Below are 17,584 nucleotides of genomic sequence, written 5' to 3' on the forward strand. Positions count from 1 at the left end.
TGTATGAGTAATCTCGAGGTGTTACTAAACTCATTCAAAGACTTAACAGGATAATAACTCTTTAAGCTATTAGTTATTTAAAAAACAACAACACCACAACAAACAAAAAACCCACCAAAAAGCAAACTATCCTGCTATGAAAAAGACACCTGTAACTGTTTAATGGAAGTTACCAGTAAAGGACTTCCCACCAACCCCAAAAACTCAGTGCACACAATGGCTACGCTGCTAACAGAACAACTTGTATTTGCAGTGCTTCCTGTTGGTGGTTACCTCTATTTCTGAACATCAGACACACGAAGTTCACATTCGAGAGAATTCAGAGACACCGTCACTAGGTTATTTACTCAAGTGCAGCTCAAAACATGGCAGAAGGCTGACCTGGCATGCACAGCTGCACAGAGACTTTTTACAACTCTTATGAAACAAGTAACACCACAGATGCAGCCTACTATTCAGTAAAGGAAAGGAAACTAGAACTGACAAATACATAACCAGAAGGCATGTTGGTAGTTGCATGAAGAATAGTATCTACTTGTCCCAGAAGATACACACAATCAAGTGCCACATTACTAAAATGCTCTGGTAATCCAGCTGGCCTATTCTAAATGGCTATGCAAAACGAGCCAGAAAGCACTGGAAACTTTCTGAGAAAGACCTTTTTCCAGAGAACAAAAAGAGAAACACACTGTTGCTTGTTGATCAAACTGGGAGGAACAGATCTTGCCTCTGCTGAATTTCCAGTACATTGATCCTCTGCACCAGCCATATTCCTACTGAGAATGTGGCACTCTGGGAGAACCAGCCTCCACCCAAGTGGGGGCAAAAATGAACTAGAGCAAGCTTGTTTTCACCAGTGTACTCATGCAAGCACACAATGGTTTGCAGCAGTAAACAGACATGTCTTTGAGATAGGACCTTGACTTCATCAAATCTGCTTGGCTTCAACAGATTCACTTCCAGTTGTTCTTCAGATGGGTTTGTTCATTTCAATCTGTTCTACCCCTTCTGAGAAGCCCTGTGATCCTTAGTTTTCCTGGAACTAGAGTTACTCAGATAACTATCTAAAGGCTCAAAATGTCTAAAGGCAGCTGTGATGGAGGAAGAAAACCAGCAACCAGACTTCCATAAGCAATCTACAGCACTTGGGTAACACTCTCCCATGAAACCTCATCCACTGCAGCAGGTAGGAACAGGCAGAAACCCCTGAGAAGTCAAAATCAGGAACCTGACTTTTCAGTCTCTTTCCACCTAACAGAATTAACAAAACATGAGGACTCTGCCAATCACACTATTATTTGAAGCCAGACTGCTCTAGACAGTTCACTTACCTATCCCCAACTTCTCATCTTACATGAGATGCCCTGGCAGGACACCTTTGATTCTCAGAGGCTCACTAGCAGCCTGGAGACTACAGGACAAACCTTAAGAGTTAAACAGTTATTTAACAGTTTCAATAGTCTCCAGAACCTCAGTTTTAAATATTAGTTAAAAAGAAAAAAGCCAAACAAAAAAACCCATGACACCCCCCCCCCCCCCCCAATTAAGAGATATTTCTATTCTAATAATTTCCTTAGAAAACTTATTTTAAATATCTTCCCTTTTGTACCTGGCCTACTTTGATCAGTCTTTATAAATGAAATAATCCACTTAAGCTGTTTTGTGGACACGGAGATGTTTTTGCTGGCTACACTACTGAGCCTACGCTCTTCCAACTTAGGTCACTAGCTCACATGAGTATAAAATTACAACTGCCAATGGCTAACTTTAGCTCAATTGTGCAATGCTGTGTTTTGACCTTATGCAAATCTAGAAAAAACACTCCTTTAGAATACAGTAAATTTTAATGAACTTCAAGAGACTTTTACACCTATTTGCATTATTCTCCAAATTTCTTTAATATGTTTTCAATCTAAACACAGAAACCTCACAATCATTTTCCTCCTTAAAACTTCTTTCTTTGCCATCTACCAAGCAGTCACCAGCTCCTTGGCAAAGTCTTCCATAACATTGGAAAGCCTTCTGTCTTTATGTATATCAAAACAAATATAAGAACATGCAGACTTTTTGTTTGTTTGTTATACATCACATTAGCTTACAGTGGAGCTGTGTCTGTGGGAAAGCTACATGAGGTCTCCTGAAGAGAAAATAAATAAACAGTGAGATGATACTCTGCACCAGCTGTAACCTCCTCACAGCTACCCCAGCCATTGTGACTCCAGTAAGAACTTTACTGGATATGTGACAATTCTGCTCTTTCAAATTTCCTATCTTCAATTCATCAGTATCAGCAATTTCAAAGATTTTGATGAGTTTGCTGTTCCCGTGATCCACATGGAAACTTGCAAAGCCTAGCTATGGAAGGCATGGGCAATCGAGTTCCTCACCTATATACATCTCCCATCCAAGATTACAACTGTCAGAAATTTATTTCTGAGCACAGAAGTGTTGCAACTCCTGTCACTTCATCGAGGTGAGATTACAACAACATTGCAGTGGCATCCTCAAAATGGGACTGGAGCTTCCACATACAAAAGCACAGTGACCACTGTGAAGCTAAAATGCCTGAACAAAGCCAGAGTACCTCGTCTGACTGAGCAACCCACAACTACAAACTCTCAAAAGCCAATGAAGACCCATCCAAGACAACCCCAATCAGGAGCTGTGCAACGACATGACAAATACATGACAAACTGTCTCAGCCATGACACTGCTTTGGACTGTCAGATACTTCGGTACAACACAATGGTATTTTCCCCTCTTATTCTTCCCTGTATTTTTCCCTTTTTTTTATGTCTACCATTTTTCTTATCTTTTAAGCACCTTGTGGCCCAAGAAATACAGTGAACAGAAATACAATCCAATACATATCCATGAGAAGTAAAATGCAATTCCAAATCTGAAAATTCTGTCCCTAAGATATTTACCATCACACAGTTTGTATGAGCATTAAGTTAGTATTTATTTCCCTCCATTTTTGTCTTACCAAAAAGGTAGTTCATCACAAAACAATCTATTAATGTTAGGTGAAAAGTACTGATTTTAAATTTTCCAGCACTCAAAATCCAACACACTTCTTACTAAAAGCAGCATTACATTTCATAATTTTTACACATTCTATTATTCCTCAGCTTGCATTTTTGAAGTTAACAAGTTTCCATAACTAACTGGGAAAAGCCACAGCACTGGAGAATTTAAAAACAAAATGCTGGAACACACACAGAGTCTAACAAATTTTAGATGTAGTTTCATATTGTGTTTACGAATATGCTATCTACATGCTTTAATGCATGACTAAGTTACCCTGGGCACTAAACTTAGCTACTAGGTCATGCACAAGCTTCGTTTGTTTGCATGCTCTCAGCTTGCAGTGAATGGGAGGCAGTTTGAGTTAACATATCCTGCAACGTAATTTTTTTATTAGCACACTAAAAGCCTGTATACAGGCAGTTGATGCCCAAGAGCTAATTACTCCATGATAACTCGTGGCTCTGACCCCAAGGTGTCTTAACACAAGCCCTATAAGAAGTCACACACACACACAAAAAAGTGAGAATGAAAAAAAAGTGAAAAGAATGCTCTCCACAGCAGAAAATGGAAAAGTTATGATGAAATTAAGTCTTCATCCTATTTTTGGGTGACATGATCTGTTAATCAAACTGCAATTTTTCAGCATACGAAGTATGTATTGGATGAGGCATTTAGGTGTATTTGTGTGCATTCAGAAAGTGCAAAGATGACTTTCCAGTTAGTAGCAACTTTTTTAAAAGCCACAAATACAGCTATCCTTAGAGATAAAAAGGTACATTTGGTTGCATTTGCTATTCAGAACAAATTTGGGCTCTAGCACATCAGGAATAAACTAGAAGAGCATTTGCAGCAAATATTTATCATTTCTAGACATCACGAAACATTTAAACCCGATTGTGGAATTACAGGCACAAATGTCACTGGCTGCATCATGGACAGAGATTGGAGATTTTGCAGCTTGTTGATTACGCACACACACTTTTCACTCCCTTCACATATTAAAAGTTCACATCATACATAATAAATATTTCCATCAGACCAAATTCCCTAAAGTATAAGCATATATCTTAAATGTTTCCTCTGAAGCAATGAAAACTTATTCTGTAGACCTATACTGCACCATTCTAAAACAATTTCTAAATATCTTTGGTTATTGTGAACAAACATAATAATCCAAATGGCAGGTTTTGGTTGACCTTGCCTTGGCAGGGAGAGGACAAAGAAGGCACCTGAGGATATTATGCCACTCTCCAATTTCCACACTTGAGTGATATTCAGTTTTCATTGTACTGAACATTTCCCCACCAGATGCAGCTCCCCACTTTTCTCAAAATCATTGTCTGCTACAAGTCATTTCAGCAAATGAGAACAGCTGAGAACACATAAACATGAGTTATATATATCTTTTACATGTACAATATTTCAAAGTCAAACTTTGAACTCTCTCAGAAGAAAAGGTTCCCACTGCTGTAGCCACCTTGCCCAGGCACTCCCCATGCAGCAGATGTGGCTTTGTACTCGCTCCAGGAGATGCAATGACTCCAGAGAAGTTACAAATAACAACATATTGCATAATCAAGTTGTGTAGGTACCAAACCCAGCCATTTGTTTGTGAAACACAGTTCAGTCTTTATACATATAAGCCTAAATATATATATATATAAGCCTAAATATATATATATTATATATATTGATATATATATATAAAAATATATATATATATAAGCCTAAAAAGATACAATTTTCTATTTGTTGCCAGCTTTTCATCTTGCTAGTCAAAACTTCCCCATTTCTTCCACATATATATACACTTCTGTCTGTGCCAACAAAACAGCATTGAGACAATTGCTTGAGATACCTTCCTTGAAGAAGACTGGGAGACAAAGCAGTGTGAAGAAACATAAGCACTGGTGCATACAATCTGACACAACTAAAATCCACCTGAATGGGGCTTTGCATCATACTATCTTCCACAACAAGACATTTTCAAATAACCTCTGCTTCTGTGAGACTCTTCTGCTAGAGAAGCCTGGCACAGGCTGCAGCATGGTGCCCAAGTGATGCAGTTGACAACATGAGCCTGAAAGTACACAGTAGCAATTTTCTTCAAACTCAGCCAAATGCTGAATCTGCTTTTCTTTCTCCAAAGCAGCAAAATACAAAATAAAACTCTACCAAAGGAAACCAAGCTCAACCAGCTATTATTTCCTTCTCTTAAACAACTGCTCCAACATTCTCCAGGAACATCTTTACACATTGCAGCTCTATCACATAGCAGCTCTATCATATAGCTTTGAAGACAGCTTCATAACTTGCCTGCCTCAGCTTTGTAACATCAAGTCTCTCAGTCTACAATGGCTCTATCTCAGACAGTGCCAGAAATCCAGGTTGCCCCCACAGGAAGGTAGTAAAGCAGAGTTTGTGAAACGCTACCCCAGCTGAGGAATCGGTAGATTGAGGCAGTTAAGAATAGCCTTCTCCTTCTGGATCAGCCTAAAGCTATATTTTAAACCTGACTGGTTTTACTTACAAGGAAGCAACCATAAAGATTAATTCAGAATATAAAGAACACATTCCAATTTAAATATTAATGAAAACCTTCACATGTTTGTTCACAATTAGAAGTTTGAGCTTAGCAAACTAGGTGAATGAAAAAATGTTGTGTCACTAAATGCAGAAAAAACCCGTAGCTCTTCAGAAGAGAAGCACATAATTCCTGCTGAGCATAGCATTTGCTATAATCATGGGAACAGCGAGCGGGATAAGCCTGCCTGGAGACATGTCTACATTTCAGAGAAAAAACATAGCTTTTTTAACTTTGTAATCTGTTCTTCAATAAAAAAAGTATTTATTGTTAATATCAACTGACTAGCATGCAGCTTCTGTTAAAGTTTGTTTATAAACAGCCACAATACACGCAGACTTAAATATTCAAGTTAAACATTTAAAATTCTGATAAAACAGTAAGAAAAACTCCACACACCAACAGATAACATTTAAGAAGCTTAGAACAAACTACCTTATATAAAATATACTTTACTTCAGTAATAACAGTTTGGAAGAAAAGTTGCGTTACTTCAAAAAATTTCAAAAACTGCTCGCTTTCAGAAAAGAGCCACATACAGCCGAAAACATTCAGGGTTCTTATTTGTGCAATGTATTAAAAAAGATGTAAGCTGCATGTTTATATTAATGCGACTGGAAAGAGTGGACATTAATGACATTACTGTGCATTCTTACCCAGCAACTAGAACATATTTTCCATCTGGTTGATCCTTTAACCTTTCCAGCAGGGACAAACGTACTTTGGCTTTGGTTTGGCCATAGATCTCAATTTCATCTGTAAGCAATCCTATCTCCTTGGCAAGTACATCAACAGCTTTTGGACTCTGTGCTCGGGAAATCTCAATATCACTGGAAAAGAAAACAAACAGGAGCCAGGAGATTTCTCTCAGCTTAGGTGGTCAACGACAGAGCACAAAACAACAGCAAATACTCTAACAATGGGGTTATTGTAATCAGTTTTTCAATCCTCTCACATTTTATTAACCAAACCTAAATATTAGCTAACACCTAATATAACATTGAAGATCATGTGCAGTGTTTGTTAATTGTTACAATTTCACAGAGTTCCCTTGTTTAATCAGATTCCAAATATTACGTAATGCTTTCATATCAAGCTAGAGATGTGTCTGCTGGATGCTCAAGCATGTCCCACTGGAATGGATATTTCTGTTTTTGTTTTTCTTCTCTTCCCTCCCAGTATATTTCAGCATGCACACTTTACTAAAAAGCGCATACATTCCTTGGCCAACAGTCACATAAACACATTAGCTAAACCTGATGCTGGTGCATGTAGCGCCTTTCATCAGAGGGTACGGCCAAGCAAGATAAGCCTCGCTACTCCCCCATGAGGGCACCAAGGGAAACAAGGCATTTGAAGATCAACTCACACACTTCTAAAACACGCGTAAACTGAAGATGGCCACATAGCAGGAGTCTAACACACAGGGCTCAGGCCAGCTAAGTGCAGTGAGCTTATGAACTATTTCCAGCAAGGACTGTGAGTGGCAGCTGAGGCAAGAGAACAAGCATGGAGCAAGCACACATGGTAGATTGCTTGAGGGGAGGTGGCTGTAGGCTGGGGGACACTATTGTATCTGCATTTCCTGACCTAGACCACCTGGGGTCTTTGGGTTTAATACTCCTTCATGGATTCTTCATTTGTGAGCTTGACCTAGTTGCTCCTTGTATCCACATAAATGTTTAGCAGCTGCAAGCTCCCGTGGCAGTAAAGTCCAGGGCCCAGCACACAAGATGCGAGGAGTTGTCTTCTTTGGCTTTGAATTGCTCACTTCACCACAAAAGCAAGTCAAAAAATTACCAAGAGATTAATTACTTTCAGCCTAACCAGGCTAAATTCCTTCCTGCATTTTCAGTTGATTACAATATTTTTAAGATAGAACCTGGCAATGGCATCAAAGCTAATGTCCTGAACTTTCAAACAGTCTGCAAGACCTCAAATATCCACAGATGAACACAGAACTACTGCCAGATCCCAACTCTACATGTGGACTTTGGCTGTTCTGCATCCACCAGCAAATGATCAGTTTGTGCCAACTTAATTGCTTGCAATTCTTTGAGGATATCCTAAACTGGGAGCATTATTCAATTGTAATTCTCAAGTATCCCACTTTTGCACCCTGCAGCAGCTAAGGGAAACCCAGAAATCATCCACCCAAACAATGACATAACCCAGGACTACAGGACTATTCAATCACAGCACTCAATGGCTGGGCTGCAGACCATTTCATTGCATATACTAACCTGGAATCTGCTTTCTTTCAAAGACATACTAAGCGCATCCTCTTGCGTAGAAGGATATACCTTTGGCTTTCGTACACATTACTTCAAACACAACTAGCCATAAAAATGTGTCAAGAACACAAGATGGAGTGGCTTACAAACATCACATGACAAAGAATATTTAAAGTTTTCATCCAGAACTCTCTATATAAAAACAACTTAAATCCCAGAAAAAAATCAGTAGGTTGAGGACAGCGTGGTCCCTTAAAGATTTAAGCAAGTAAAATTTGTAGGGTGACTATTCTCCTATTAAAGCAATTGATGTATTTGGCAAGGGGAGAAGGATGTAGACTAACATGACAAAGTTAATCTGTCTTTCTTTTTCTCCAACTAAATATCTCAGCCTCTTTACTAAAAGACAAAATCTATTATTTCAAATCTCAGGTCAGACTACCAAGACTCCCTGCAGCAATCTCAGCCCTTCCTATTTCCCTTATCTCTTGGGCCACAAACGCCTCCCCCTCATAGTTCTGGAAGAAACAACAAGGCTTTTCCCACCCTACAGGTACCATTACTAGCAAAAAGTGGAAGAAGGAAAACTAACCAAGATGTACACTTATAAATAAATTAAAAGGTAAAGAATGTCTATATTTCTAAAATTACAAATATTTGTAGAAGGCAAGTAAAACTGACAGTGGATGCTAACAGTTATCCATTGGTAAAACCACTGCTGTTGTCATTTTCCCATCTGAAATTCCCTCAAGAACCTTCAAGGCAACTAGACTTTTAACGACGTAGAAACCCTTTAATGACAGACTGCACACTAATACACGGAATAGTGATAAAAGGCATAATTTCACGATGAATTGACATTTATACCTTAACTGGGGCTAAACAACACACATGAAATGTTTACGTCTAGTCTATTATTTCTGGTAAAAGTATTTTCTAAAACACAGGAAATTAAAGATTTGATTATAACTAGCATTTAGAAGTCTACATTTGTAGCTAGCTCTTTTAGTTTGACAATATATTCTCTATATTGGGAATACCAGAACTATCCAATAAGTTATGTTATTCAATATTGCTGGAAATGTGCAACAGTGGTTCTTCTGCACGAATGAGAATTGTTAAGCAAGAAGTCCACCATTGACAATGGTAAGTCATAATTTACAAAATACGGGAAAACTTAAAAGATGGGGAAGGTTCTATATCTTCTTAGCCTGTGTGCTGGAATTTTTTTTTTTTACTGCATATCTGTAAGAAAATCTTCCATTCCATTTCCAGTATCTTTGGAAATACTTCAATTAACACCCAGATCTCACAGAAATCAAAAAGCAGATGTTCCTAGTTTTAGGGCTTAAGCAGCTTTGCCTCATTTTCAATGAAAACTCCATCTGTTTCCACACAACATGGTGTATTACTGTAAGATTACATTTTATTGCAGGATACTTTCCATGTGATGAGTTATTTTGCATTTAAAAGAAAAAAAGACATAAAGCTATAGAGTTATCAAATAAATGGAAGTCCTATTACTGGTTATATTATATGCCATTATATATTAATTATGTAAATACTTATGTACTAAACACACAATGTCATAGAGAGGATTGGGAATACATTTTTGAGTGTTTTTTCACCATCACACTCATGACATCACATGCTTTAATATACCTTTTAACTGTATTATTTAAGGACAGGTTTTTCAGGCTTTAATTCTAGAAATGTTGCATGGTGGCCCAGGAAATGCTCAAGTGTTTCTTCCCCCTTGTGCCCCCAGGTACAATAGAAAACTCATTCCTTTGGCATCTCTGTTTTAAATTACAATTGCGTCCAATCCCATTAAACTGTTGTAAGAGACAGTGAAAACTGAATCAGAATGCTTAGAAAATAAAACATTTTGTTACAGCTTTCCAAAAACACAGCAGTGGGATTCAGAATTACAGAATCACTGAGTGTCTGAGGTTGGAAGGGATCTCTGCAGGTCACCTGGTCCCCTGCTCACACAGGGCCACCTAGAGCCAGTCAGTTGCCCAGGACCATGTCCAGGTGGCTTTTAAATATCTCCAAGGAGGGAGACTCCACAACCTCCATGGGCAATCTGTGCCAGCGCTTGGTTACCCTCACAGTAAAAAAAAAAGCGTTTCATGATGTTCAGATGGAGCTTCCTGTGTTTCAGTTTGTGCCCATTGCCTCTGGTCCTGCCACTGGGCACCACTGAGAAGAGCCTCACTTCGTCCTCTTTGTACCCTTTGCACCCTTGTACTTACATACATTGTATTTATACACATTGATAAGATCCCCCTGAGCCTTCTCTTCTCCAGGCTGAGCAGTCCCAGCTCTCTCCACCTTTCCTCCTATGTGAGGTGCTCCAGTCCCTTTATCATCTACATGGCCCAGAAGCATGCATACAAAAAAGCACATAAAAATTTCAAAGATTTCCTACATGGCAGAACCTCACTTCAAGCCATTGGTTGTTCTCTCCGTCACCCAACGCAACCAACACACAGCAAAGCACTTTAGCACACCAAAGGGCTCAGGCTGCTCTAAATGTCAGAGATGTCAGCAACCGTGCCAAGGCAGAACTAAAATCCCTGTGGGCTGGACATGAGCCTTGGGAGGCGAATGACAGAAACCGACTGAAAAGATTCTGCCTATGAGAATAATTACGCTTCCTGCTTTTCACATCTACGCAGGAATTTAAAAGTCTAACACAAAAGAAAGTACTTCTACTGAGGGAAGAAAATAAATACAAGATCGAATGCCACTGAAATCACTGGGCCTTAACTAGATCCATAAACACCTCCCTACATTAGGGTTTAGTGATTAGGAACTTCCTATATTTTGTATTTCTGTTGACATGCCATAAGGCTTCACCTCCCTCCCTCAATGAAACCGTCCAGCTTTAGGTCTTCATTAAATAAAGCTTGGCTCCAATGCACATCATAAAAGTAAAAATTGATAGGAAACAGAAGGACATGGTCACAATGAGGCATACAACAAAAAGGCACAACATGTAGTCCACATATGCAGATTAAAAAATAACTAGGCACGGACCATTTTTAAGTTCATTGTCACATTTAACATTTGCCTACTCTTTTTTTTTTATTTAAAAAACCCCAAACACTTATTACCTGGGCACTGGGGAGAGGGGCTGCAGTTTTAAGCAGCGGAGGTCCCACTTCCTGTACTGCTGGGACTTGATCCATCGCTCCGTGTTTTTTACCATGTTCTGTTTTTAAAAAAGAAAACAGCACACGCCAGCTGCATCATAAATGCTGAACCCTAATTTCAAATGATCTCACGAGTATGTTGAAATAGCTTTTATGGCAAAGGCTAACAAAAAACAAAATTAAAAATCTTTCCATTCCATGGTTTTAGGATGAAAGAAAAAACAACCACTGCACTATTACTGTCCTATTGTTTGTCTATATTTCAGAAAGAGACAAGACCATTAACACATAAGTGGCAGAGAAAAGTCGCTAATCAGGAACTTGGAGATTTTATTCTAGCAGATGGAGAATTACTTTTATTCTCTCACACCTTAAAAATAATGGAAGATATTAATTGTTCACTGACTGACTCATGCTGCTTCCACATAAAACAACAAACTTTTGGACCCTCTACTCATCATGCCACAAAAAATGTGCACAGGTATAATTAATCTTCACTGTCTTACCAGAATAAGTAACATTAGTCTACTGATACAAGTGCTTTTGCCAAGCTTTACTGTAATCATCAGAATTATGATTTTTAATTTACCTTTCTCTAACTAAATGTAACAGGCATAACTCACCCTAACTAACTGATTAAGAGTTGCTATTAAAATGGAAGGCAAGTAAGGTGTTCAAAAGAGCAAAACAAAAATTAAAATCTAACCTGTAGAAGCCATTTCTACAACTTAAAGAAAGAGTAACAAATTTACAATGTTTGAAGTTACACTAACCTGCATTCGCATTGCTATTGCGAGAGAACCAACAGCGTTTTCAGCAGCATGGTTGTTTTGCTGACCATAGTTGTGTTTCTCTGTAAAACAGAAGTATTGCACTAATAAATCACAAACCTTTTGTGAGTGGCAGCACGTGCATTTGAAAGCTATGTCCAAACAAAACATTTCTGAATGTTGACTTGAAATTTAACAATGTCACTGACAAAAATATAAGGTGGCTTCTTTAACACTTCAAATGAAATCACCCAGGAGGATGGATATAGTGTGAAAATCAGAGAGCAACTGTATGCTCTGAAGCATATTATGCAAATGCGCACATGCATATGATGAAGCATATACATACTTGAAAAAGAAAATAAGGAAACACAGAGATTAATTCCAGGATCCCAATAATTGCTTCTGGACAAAAACAAACAAACCAACCAACCAACCCCAAAACAAACAAACAAAAAAACCAACCAGACAGCTGTGAGGGCTTGAAAAGCTATATATATTTTTATACAGAACACCTACATGAGCATGGTAAAGACTGTCTTCTTTTCCACACACCCATTACAGTGAGAGAGAACAATGAAATGATCACAAAATACTATATAGGATTATTATCCAATGGGATTTATAACTTGGAATGAGAATATGCAAAATTTTTTGAGCAGCAAAAGTTATCTTCATCAATGTGACATTAAAAGTAGATATTCTGAAGAGTCTATACAATTCAGAGTGACTCCAACTTTAGAGGCATTTATAAGTGTCTCTAGTGGCAATATATCATATGATAATCACACATTAGCTACCCTAACTAAATATATTATTTTGTCATTTTCCTGTAATCCTTCTTTTGGCTTGTTCTTCCGCTGTTGCTTATTGACTTTTATCTAGACACAATTTCTCCAAAATTCACATCCTGGTCTCTGTGGGCATATCAAGGCCCTAGTCGCATTCTGAAGGGCGTAGACATAATTGTAATAAAAAATAACTGTATGCTGACAGCTTTAACCTTTCCGCCACAGGGGAACTGAAGTGCAAACCCTGACCTGGTCAAGCCCTACTTGCTCTACTCATCCCATCTGTACCGACCATAAACCGTGCACATTGCCTTGCACAATCACCCCTCCCGAAACGGGTCCTGGCGGTGGCAGGGCATGGAAGCCTCAGCCTGGAGCCAGAGATGCAGGCAGAGGCATGCAGAGGAGCCAGCACAGCACCCCACCCCACCCCACCCAGCTCCAGCCCTCCCTTTTACACCCATCACCGAGAGAGCAAGAGACCCTTTCTGCAGACACCTGCAGCCTCCTTCAGTATGGTTTCTAATCCTTTCTCAAACTTTCTTGCCAGCAGGCATCTATACGTCAGTGACAAAGCTAACCAAGCAGAAGGTGACAGGCCTGACATTGAACTCTAATTAAGGAAGTGTCTGAAAAGTCCTACTTGCATTAACACTTGCCATTTAAAAAAAATAAAATAAAAAAAAAAAAATCTTCTGGAGATGCTCAGTTTTAGACTCAGACAGAGGAGTTTTACTGGAACAGTCTATCACAGTCATAAATTGACTGTTGTTGCTTTGAGACCAGGCTGGGAGAGCTGCCAAAGAGAAATGAAGTAGGAAGAATGAAGTTTAAAATCCCCTTTCAGACAGCTGTGCTTTACAGAAACATTTCAACTTTTTTATGTTATTTGGCTTAATACGACTTCTTTATCAGGGCAGAGCTAGCATGTGTGTAAATACTTATCAGAATTAGACATTTCCCTTCAATAAACTACTTCTCTCAGGCTGCCTATGCTACACACTCACCCCACAAATGACTAGCCAGGCTTTTACAGGGGTGAAGGTGAAGCTAGAGGTGAAAGTCATGCACACATGAGCTAGCAAGACAATCACAGGATTGCAACAGCTCTCTTAGGATAAATTTTCCAGATGGGAGCCGGAATAGCACTCTCTGCTTTGGATTACGGCCAGAAGATCAGCTGAACTGCAGACATTGTGCTCCCTCCTCTGACTCACCCTAACGAAGGCCCATCCGCCCATCTATTCGTACCCTGTCATGCAGATGGGCGAGAGCTGCTGTCATGCACTACCTGTCTGCTCAGGCAGCTTAGGATAGAGAAGAGGTGGGGAAATGGTTGAATTTCCCACTAACGTACTTAAACCATCCGGACTTCAGCTTTCAAGTGACCCCAAAGGAGTCGGACATCAAATCCCAAATAATTCTGGCATCCTTAAGTTTTGTTCAGAAACTTGATTTTCATTTCTATACATTTACATATAAAGTATTTTCCTGCAAGACACTACCAGCACTCACTTAATTCCAAAATCATTAGTGCAGCAGAATGAGATGTTGCACTGTTAGAAACTGTAGAACGTTTTAAAATTGTGATAATTTAGAAATCTTTGATCAGATTAAAAAAAATACTTGAAAAAGAATTCTGTCACTTTGGAGCAATCACTTTTAGCTCTACTCTCCTGGCTTACATCATTACCACTGCCCAACTCAGCTATGTCCTTGCAAATTTTTAGTGCTTTTAAAACATGTGAGTGTGTCAGACTACAGGTATACCTACATATGATAGAAATCTAGCCATTATCTAGCAAGAATAGAAGTTATTTCGTGGCCATTGTTGCTTTCAGGCTTCGTTTAGCTCCTGTGACCCCACAGATGTTAGATTGGACATTTCTAAAGCAAGAAAAAACCCAGAACAATTTCCAAGCACCTCAGCCAAATTCCACCACATACTGAAACTGAAGAGTCAGTTGTAAGGCTCAGTTGTTTCTCCAAGGTCACGACTGCTCCACAACAGGCTTTTAATAAATATCTTGCAATTAAACTAAGTGCATTCTTCCTGTCAAACAGACACCTGTGTTTCATGTACCTCTCTAGTAAGTCTTGAGGCCAGCATTTTTTAAAGCTGCTAAAATGCATTTCTGCTATTCTTTCAGAGTTTCTCCAAGATTCTGACAATCTCAAAAGCATAACCATAGACAGATGGACATTTGGTAGATAAGTTCTATTTAAATTATCTTGCTAAAAATCTCATGCTGCATTTCCAAAGAAATGTGAGCATGAAACATACAACTTGAAAAATGCAAAGAAATCTGTATGCTTATGCCAAATCTTACATTTCCTGCCTTAAGAATGAATGTTGCTGTGGTACGTGAACACCACTCAAATGTTTTAATGCAGTTTTCCTAACAGCACTCTTTTAGGGAAGGGAAATTCTAATATTATCTATAGTTCTACAAAGCAACTAAGGCATGAAGATACTTAAGTCTCAAGACATGGCATGCAGTTATACCGCATAACTTTTAGGTCTCTGAAGACCTAGACTCCCTCTGCAATGGAAGGAGAGAACTAGGTATCTGAAAGTGGGACTTGCACCAGGCTGCACGCAGAGCCAGGAGAGTTCAGTCATCAGCGGTGCCCACTCAGACTGCAAGGACTGGCTTACCCCCATCCTGCCTTCATAGGCCTGCACCTCTACCCCGAGTCCGACACCTAAGAGGTTTCTGCTTAGAAGGATTAAAATGAAGAGGGGCCATTCCTTTTCATTTATTTATTCACAGGTGCTGCTGCTGTACCACCATTCCCTCTCTGCCCCTTTCCCTTTCTCCCCTATTCCTCCTTCATATAAGAGTATGTTGTACTAGTAGGTTGGGTACCTGCTGAAGAGACCTATGCTCCAAGCCCTGCCCCACAGATACTTAACAATTATATCCAACATCTCTATGCAAAGTTAAGTGGGCATTAAAGATGCAAGGAGTCTCCTAATCACTAGGCTAGGAAAAACAAAACATGAATTATTTTTGGACAACTTCTGCAGCATCAGCAAGGGATAAGACTTGGTACCCACGCCTGAGGTCCTCATTAGGGTCAGAGCACTGTTCTGGGAGGGGGAAGATGAAAGTCCAAATGCCTTCAGACAACTGAGTGAATAATAACCCAGATGTCCCACATCCGCAGTGTGTGTTCAAGTCAAAAGGATATCACAAAAGACAAGGAAAGGAATCCCTTGCTAAGGCCATGCTTTGCATGGGAACAGCAGCTGCTTTATTATGAGCCTGATCTTGCATTAGCTCTGTATAGAGTGTCTGCTTAATTTGTCCTTAGGGAAGATCCCTAGTTTAAGAACCATACAATTAGTTTTCCTTGGCCTTATGTCCATGTCCCCAGTTTTGTATCAATAGATGTCAATAAGCATATTTGTGATAAATTTAGAAAGACACATTAACCAGTCATACTACCCATGTACTTCCTTATTTTCCTGTTCATTCACAGCATAACCCCATCTGGACACTGAACAGTCAAATTCATATACATAGGAAAAATCTAGAAAATATCTAGAGATCTTCACAGGGCTTTAAGGAATTTTACAGGAAATGCAATTCTAGCAGTAGAATAGAATAACTTCTGGGAAGCTTTCTTAGTTTTATTCCTAATACAATTCTGTAGCAGCATTTTTCAACCGAGAAATTAATGAACTTATGTTCATTATGAACCCCCTCCTCAACCAGTCAGGGGAGGAGGAGGGAGGGGAATCCAAACTCTTTTTGTAGGAGTAATTACTGCAGGAGACATTCTGCCCTACTCCCTCCTGTACCATTCTCTGCACACAGCCTCACAGCACTTTGCAGTTGATATTTTTGCCCCTCTTCTCTTTTCCCCATGTTCCAGGTGAGTCCACACAAGTCTCAGGATAACACACTGTATAAAACAGCACTAAATAATAGCTCATCTGATGACCCAAAAGTCTTCCCCCTGAATTCTTTGAATCCATAGGATCATCACTTATTTAAAAGTCCTGGTACGAAGAATCTCTTCCAGCCTTTCTTCCCTCACCTGACGTGTTTTTCCTATTTATACATCAGAGACACGCGTATACATCCCCTGAACACAAACATCCACTTTTAAAGGTCCTCTCCCGAAGATGTAGCTTTTAACCACGTTGTGTTGTCACCAACATGCCACATACTAATCGCAAAGACTCGCCATACATCACTGTCGAGAACTATTATCTTTTAATGCCTCTTACCTGACAGCAAGTCAGGAGAACAACTGATAACGGTGGTTCCAGGCTTTATCCAGCTCGCAGGGACATCATCAGGTTTTGTACTGCCAACTACCACCACATCTGCATGATGAAGCTAGGGACAGCCCAAAACAAAGCATTTAATGTTAGAAATACATTCTTGAATATGCATCTTATAATATTCAGATTTATATAGCAATAGTCTTTTGAGCTAAGTATTTGCAGACAACAAACCAACCAACCAAAAAATAATCCAAACTGATGGCTTGATTCTTACCCCACATGAAATTTAAGAACAGCAGCATTTAAAATGAAGTCAGGTAAACAAACTGTGAAATCAGGCAAGTGGGGTCAGAGTCAGTACCAATAATATTTAATGGGTATTACATACTTTCAAAGAAAAAGCCCTATCATTGTCCAAAGTCCTGTCCAACAAGATAACTTGGAGAGACTTAAGAAAGAGAAGGCTTGAAAGACAGTAAATAGGCAATTATAAAGAGTACAGTCAGATTATCTGACAGTAGAAAACCAGGCCAGCTGACAGGAATGCAAGATGACCTGATCCGCAAACATCAATGCCTTTGAAGAATACCAATTAAAGCATTTTTTTCCTTCTCAGTTCACGTTTACTAATCAGTGCCTCTGATTTAGTTCAACCTGACAGATGTTGGAGCAAAAATGGTTACCACAAAAATTCTTATAATCAAAGACATAAGTTGTCTTCCTTTCCTCCCTCCTCTGAAACAGGGCCCTGTGCCAATTATCAGAATCACCATG

The 17,584-nt window shown here is 39.2% G+C and overlaps 1 protein-coding gene across 3 annotated transcripts in view; it reads right to left on the bottom strand.

Moving 5' to 3' along the window:
• Positions 1 to 17,584, bottom strand: part of MTHFD1L (methylenetetrahydrofolate dehydrogenase (NADP+ dependent) 1 like) — a 160,970-nt gene that overhangs the window by 126,199 nt on the left and 17,187 nt on the right. For all 3 annotated transcript variants that reach the window (XR_012041534.1, XR_012041535.1, XM_072856109.1), the window contains exons 8-11: positions 16,811 to 16,922; positions 11,783 to 11,862; positions 10,971 to 11,068; positions 6,271 to 6,444 (exon numbers count right to left, since the gene is read on the bottom strand). Coding sequence is in view for 1 of the 3 variants with exons in the window: in XM_072856109.1 (XP_072712210.1) it covers positions 6,271 to 6,444; positions 10,971 to 11,068; positions 11,783 to 11,862; positions 16,811 to 16,922 (464 nt within the window). In the remaining 2 variants the exon portion in view is untranslated. The remainder of the gene's footprint in view (positions 1 to 6,270; positions 6,445 to 10,970; positions 11,069 to 11,782; positions 11,863 to 16,810; positions 16,923 to 17,584) is intronic.

This window comes from Ciconia boyciana, chromosome 3, assembly GCF_034638445.1.
Source record: "Ciconia boyciana chromosome 3, ASM3463844v1, whole genome shotgun sequence".
In the NCBI taxonomy this organism is placed as follows: domain Eukaryota; kingdom Metazoa; phylum Chordata; class Aves; order Ciconiiformes; family Ciconiidae; genus Ciconia; species Ciconia boyciana.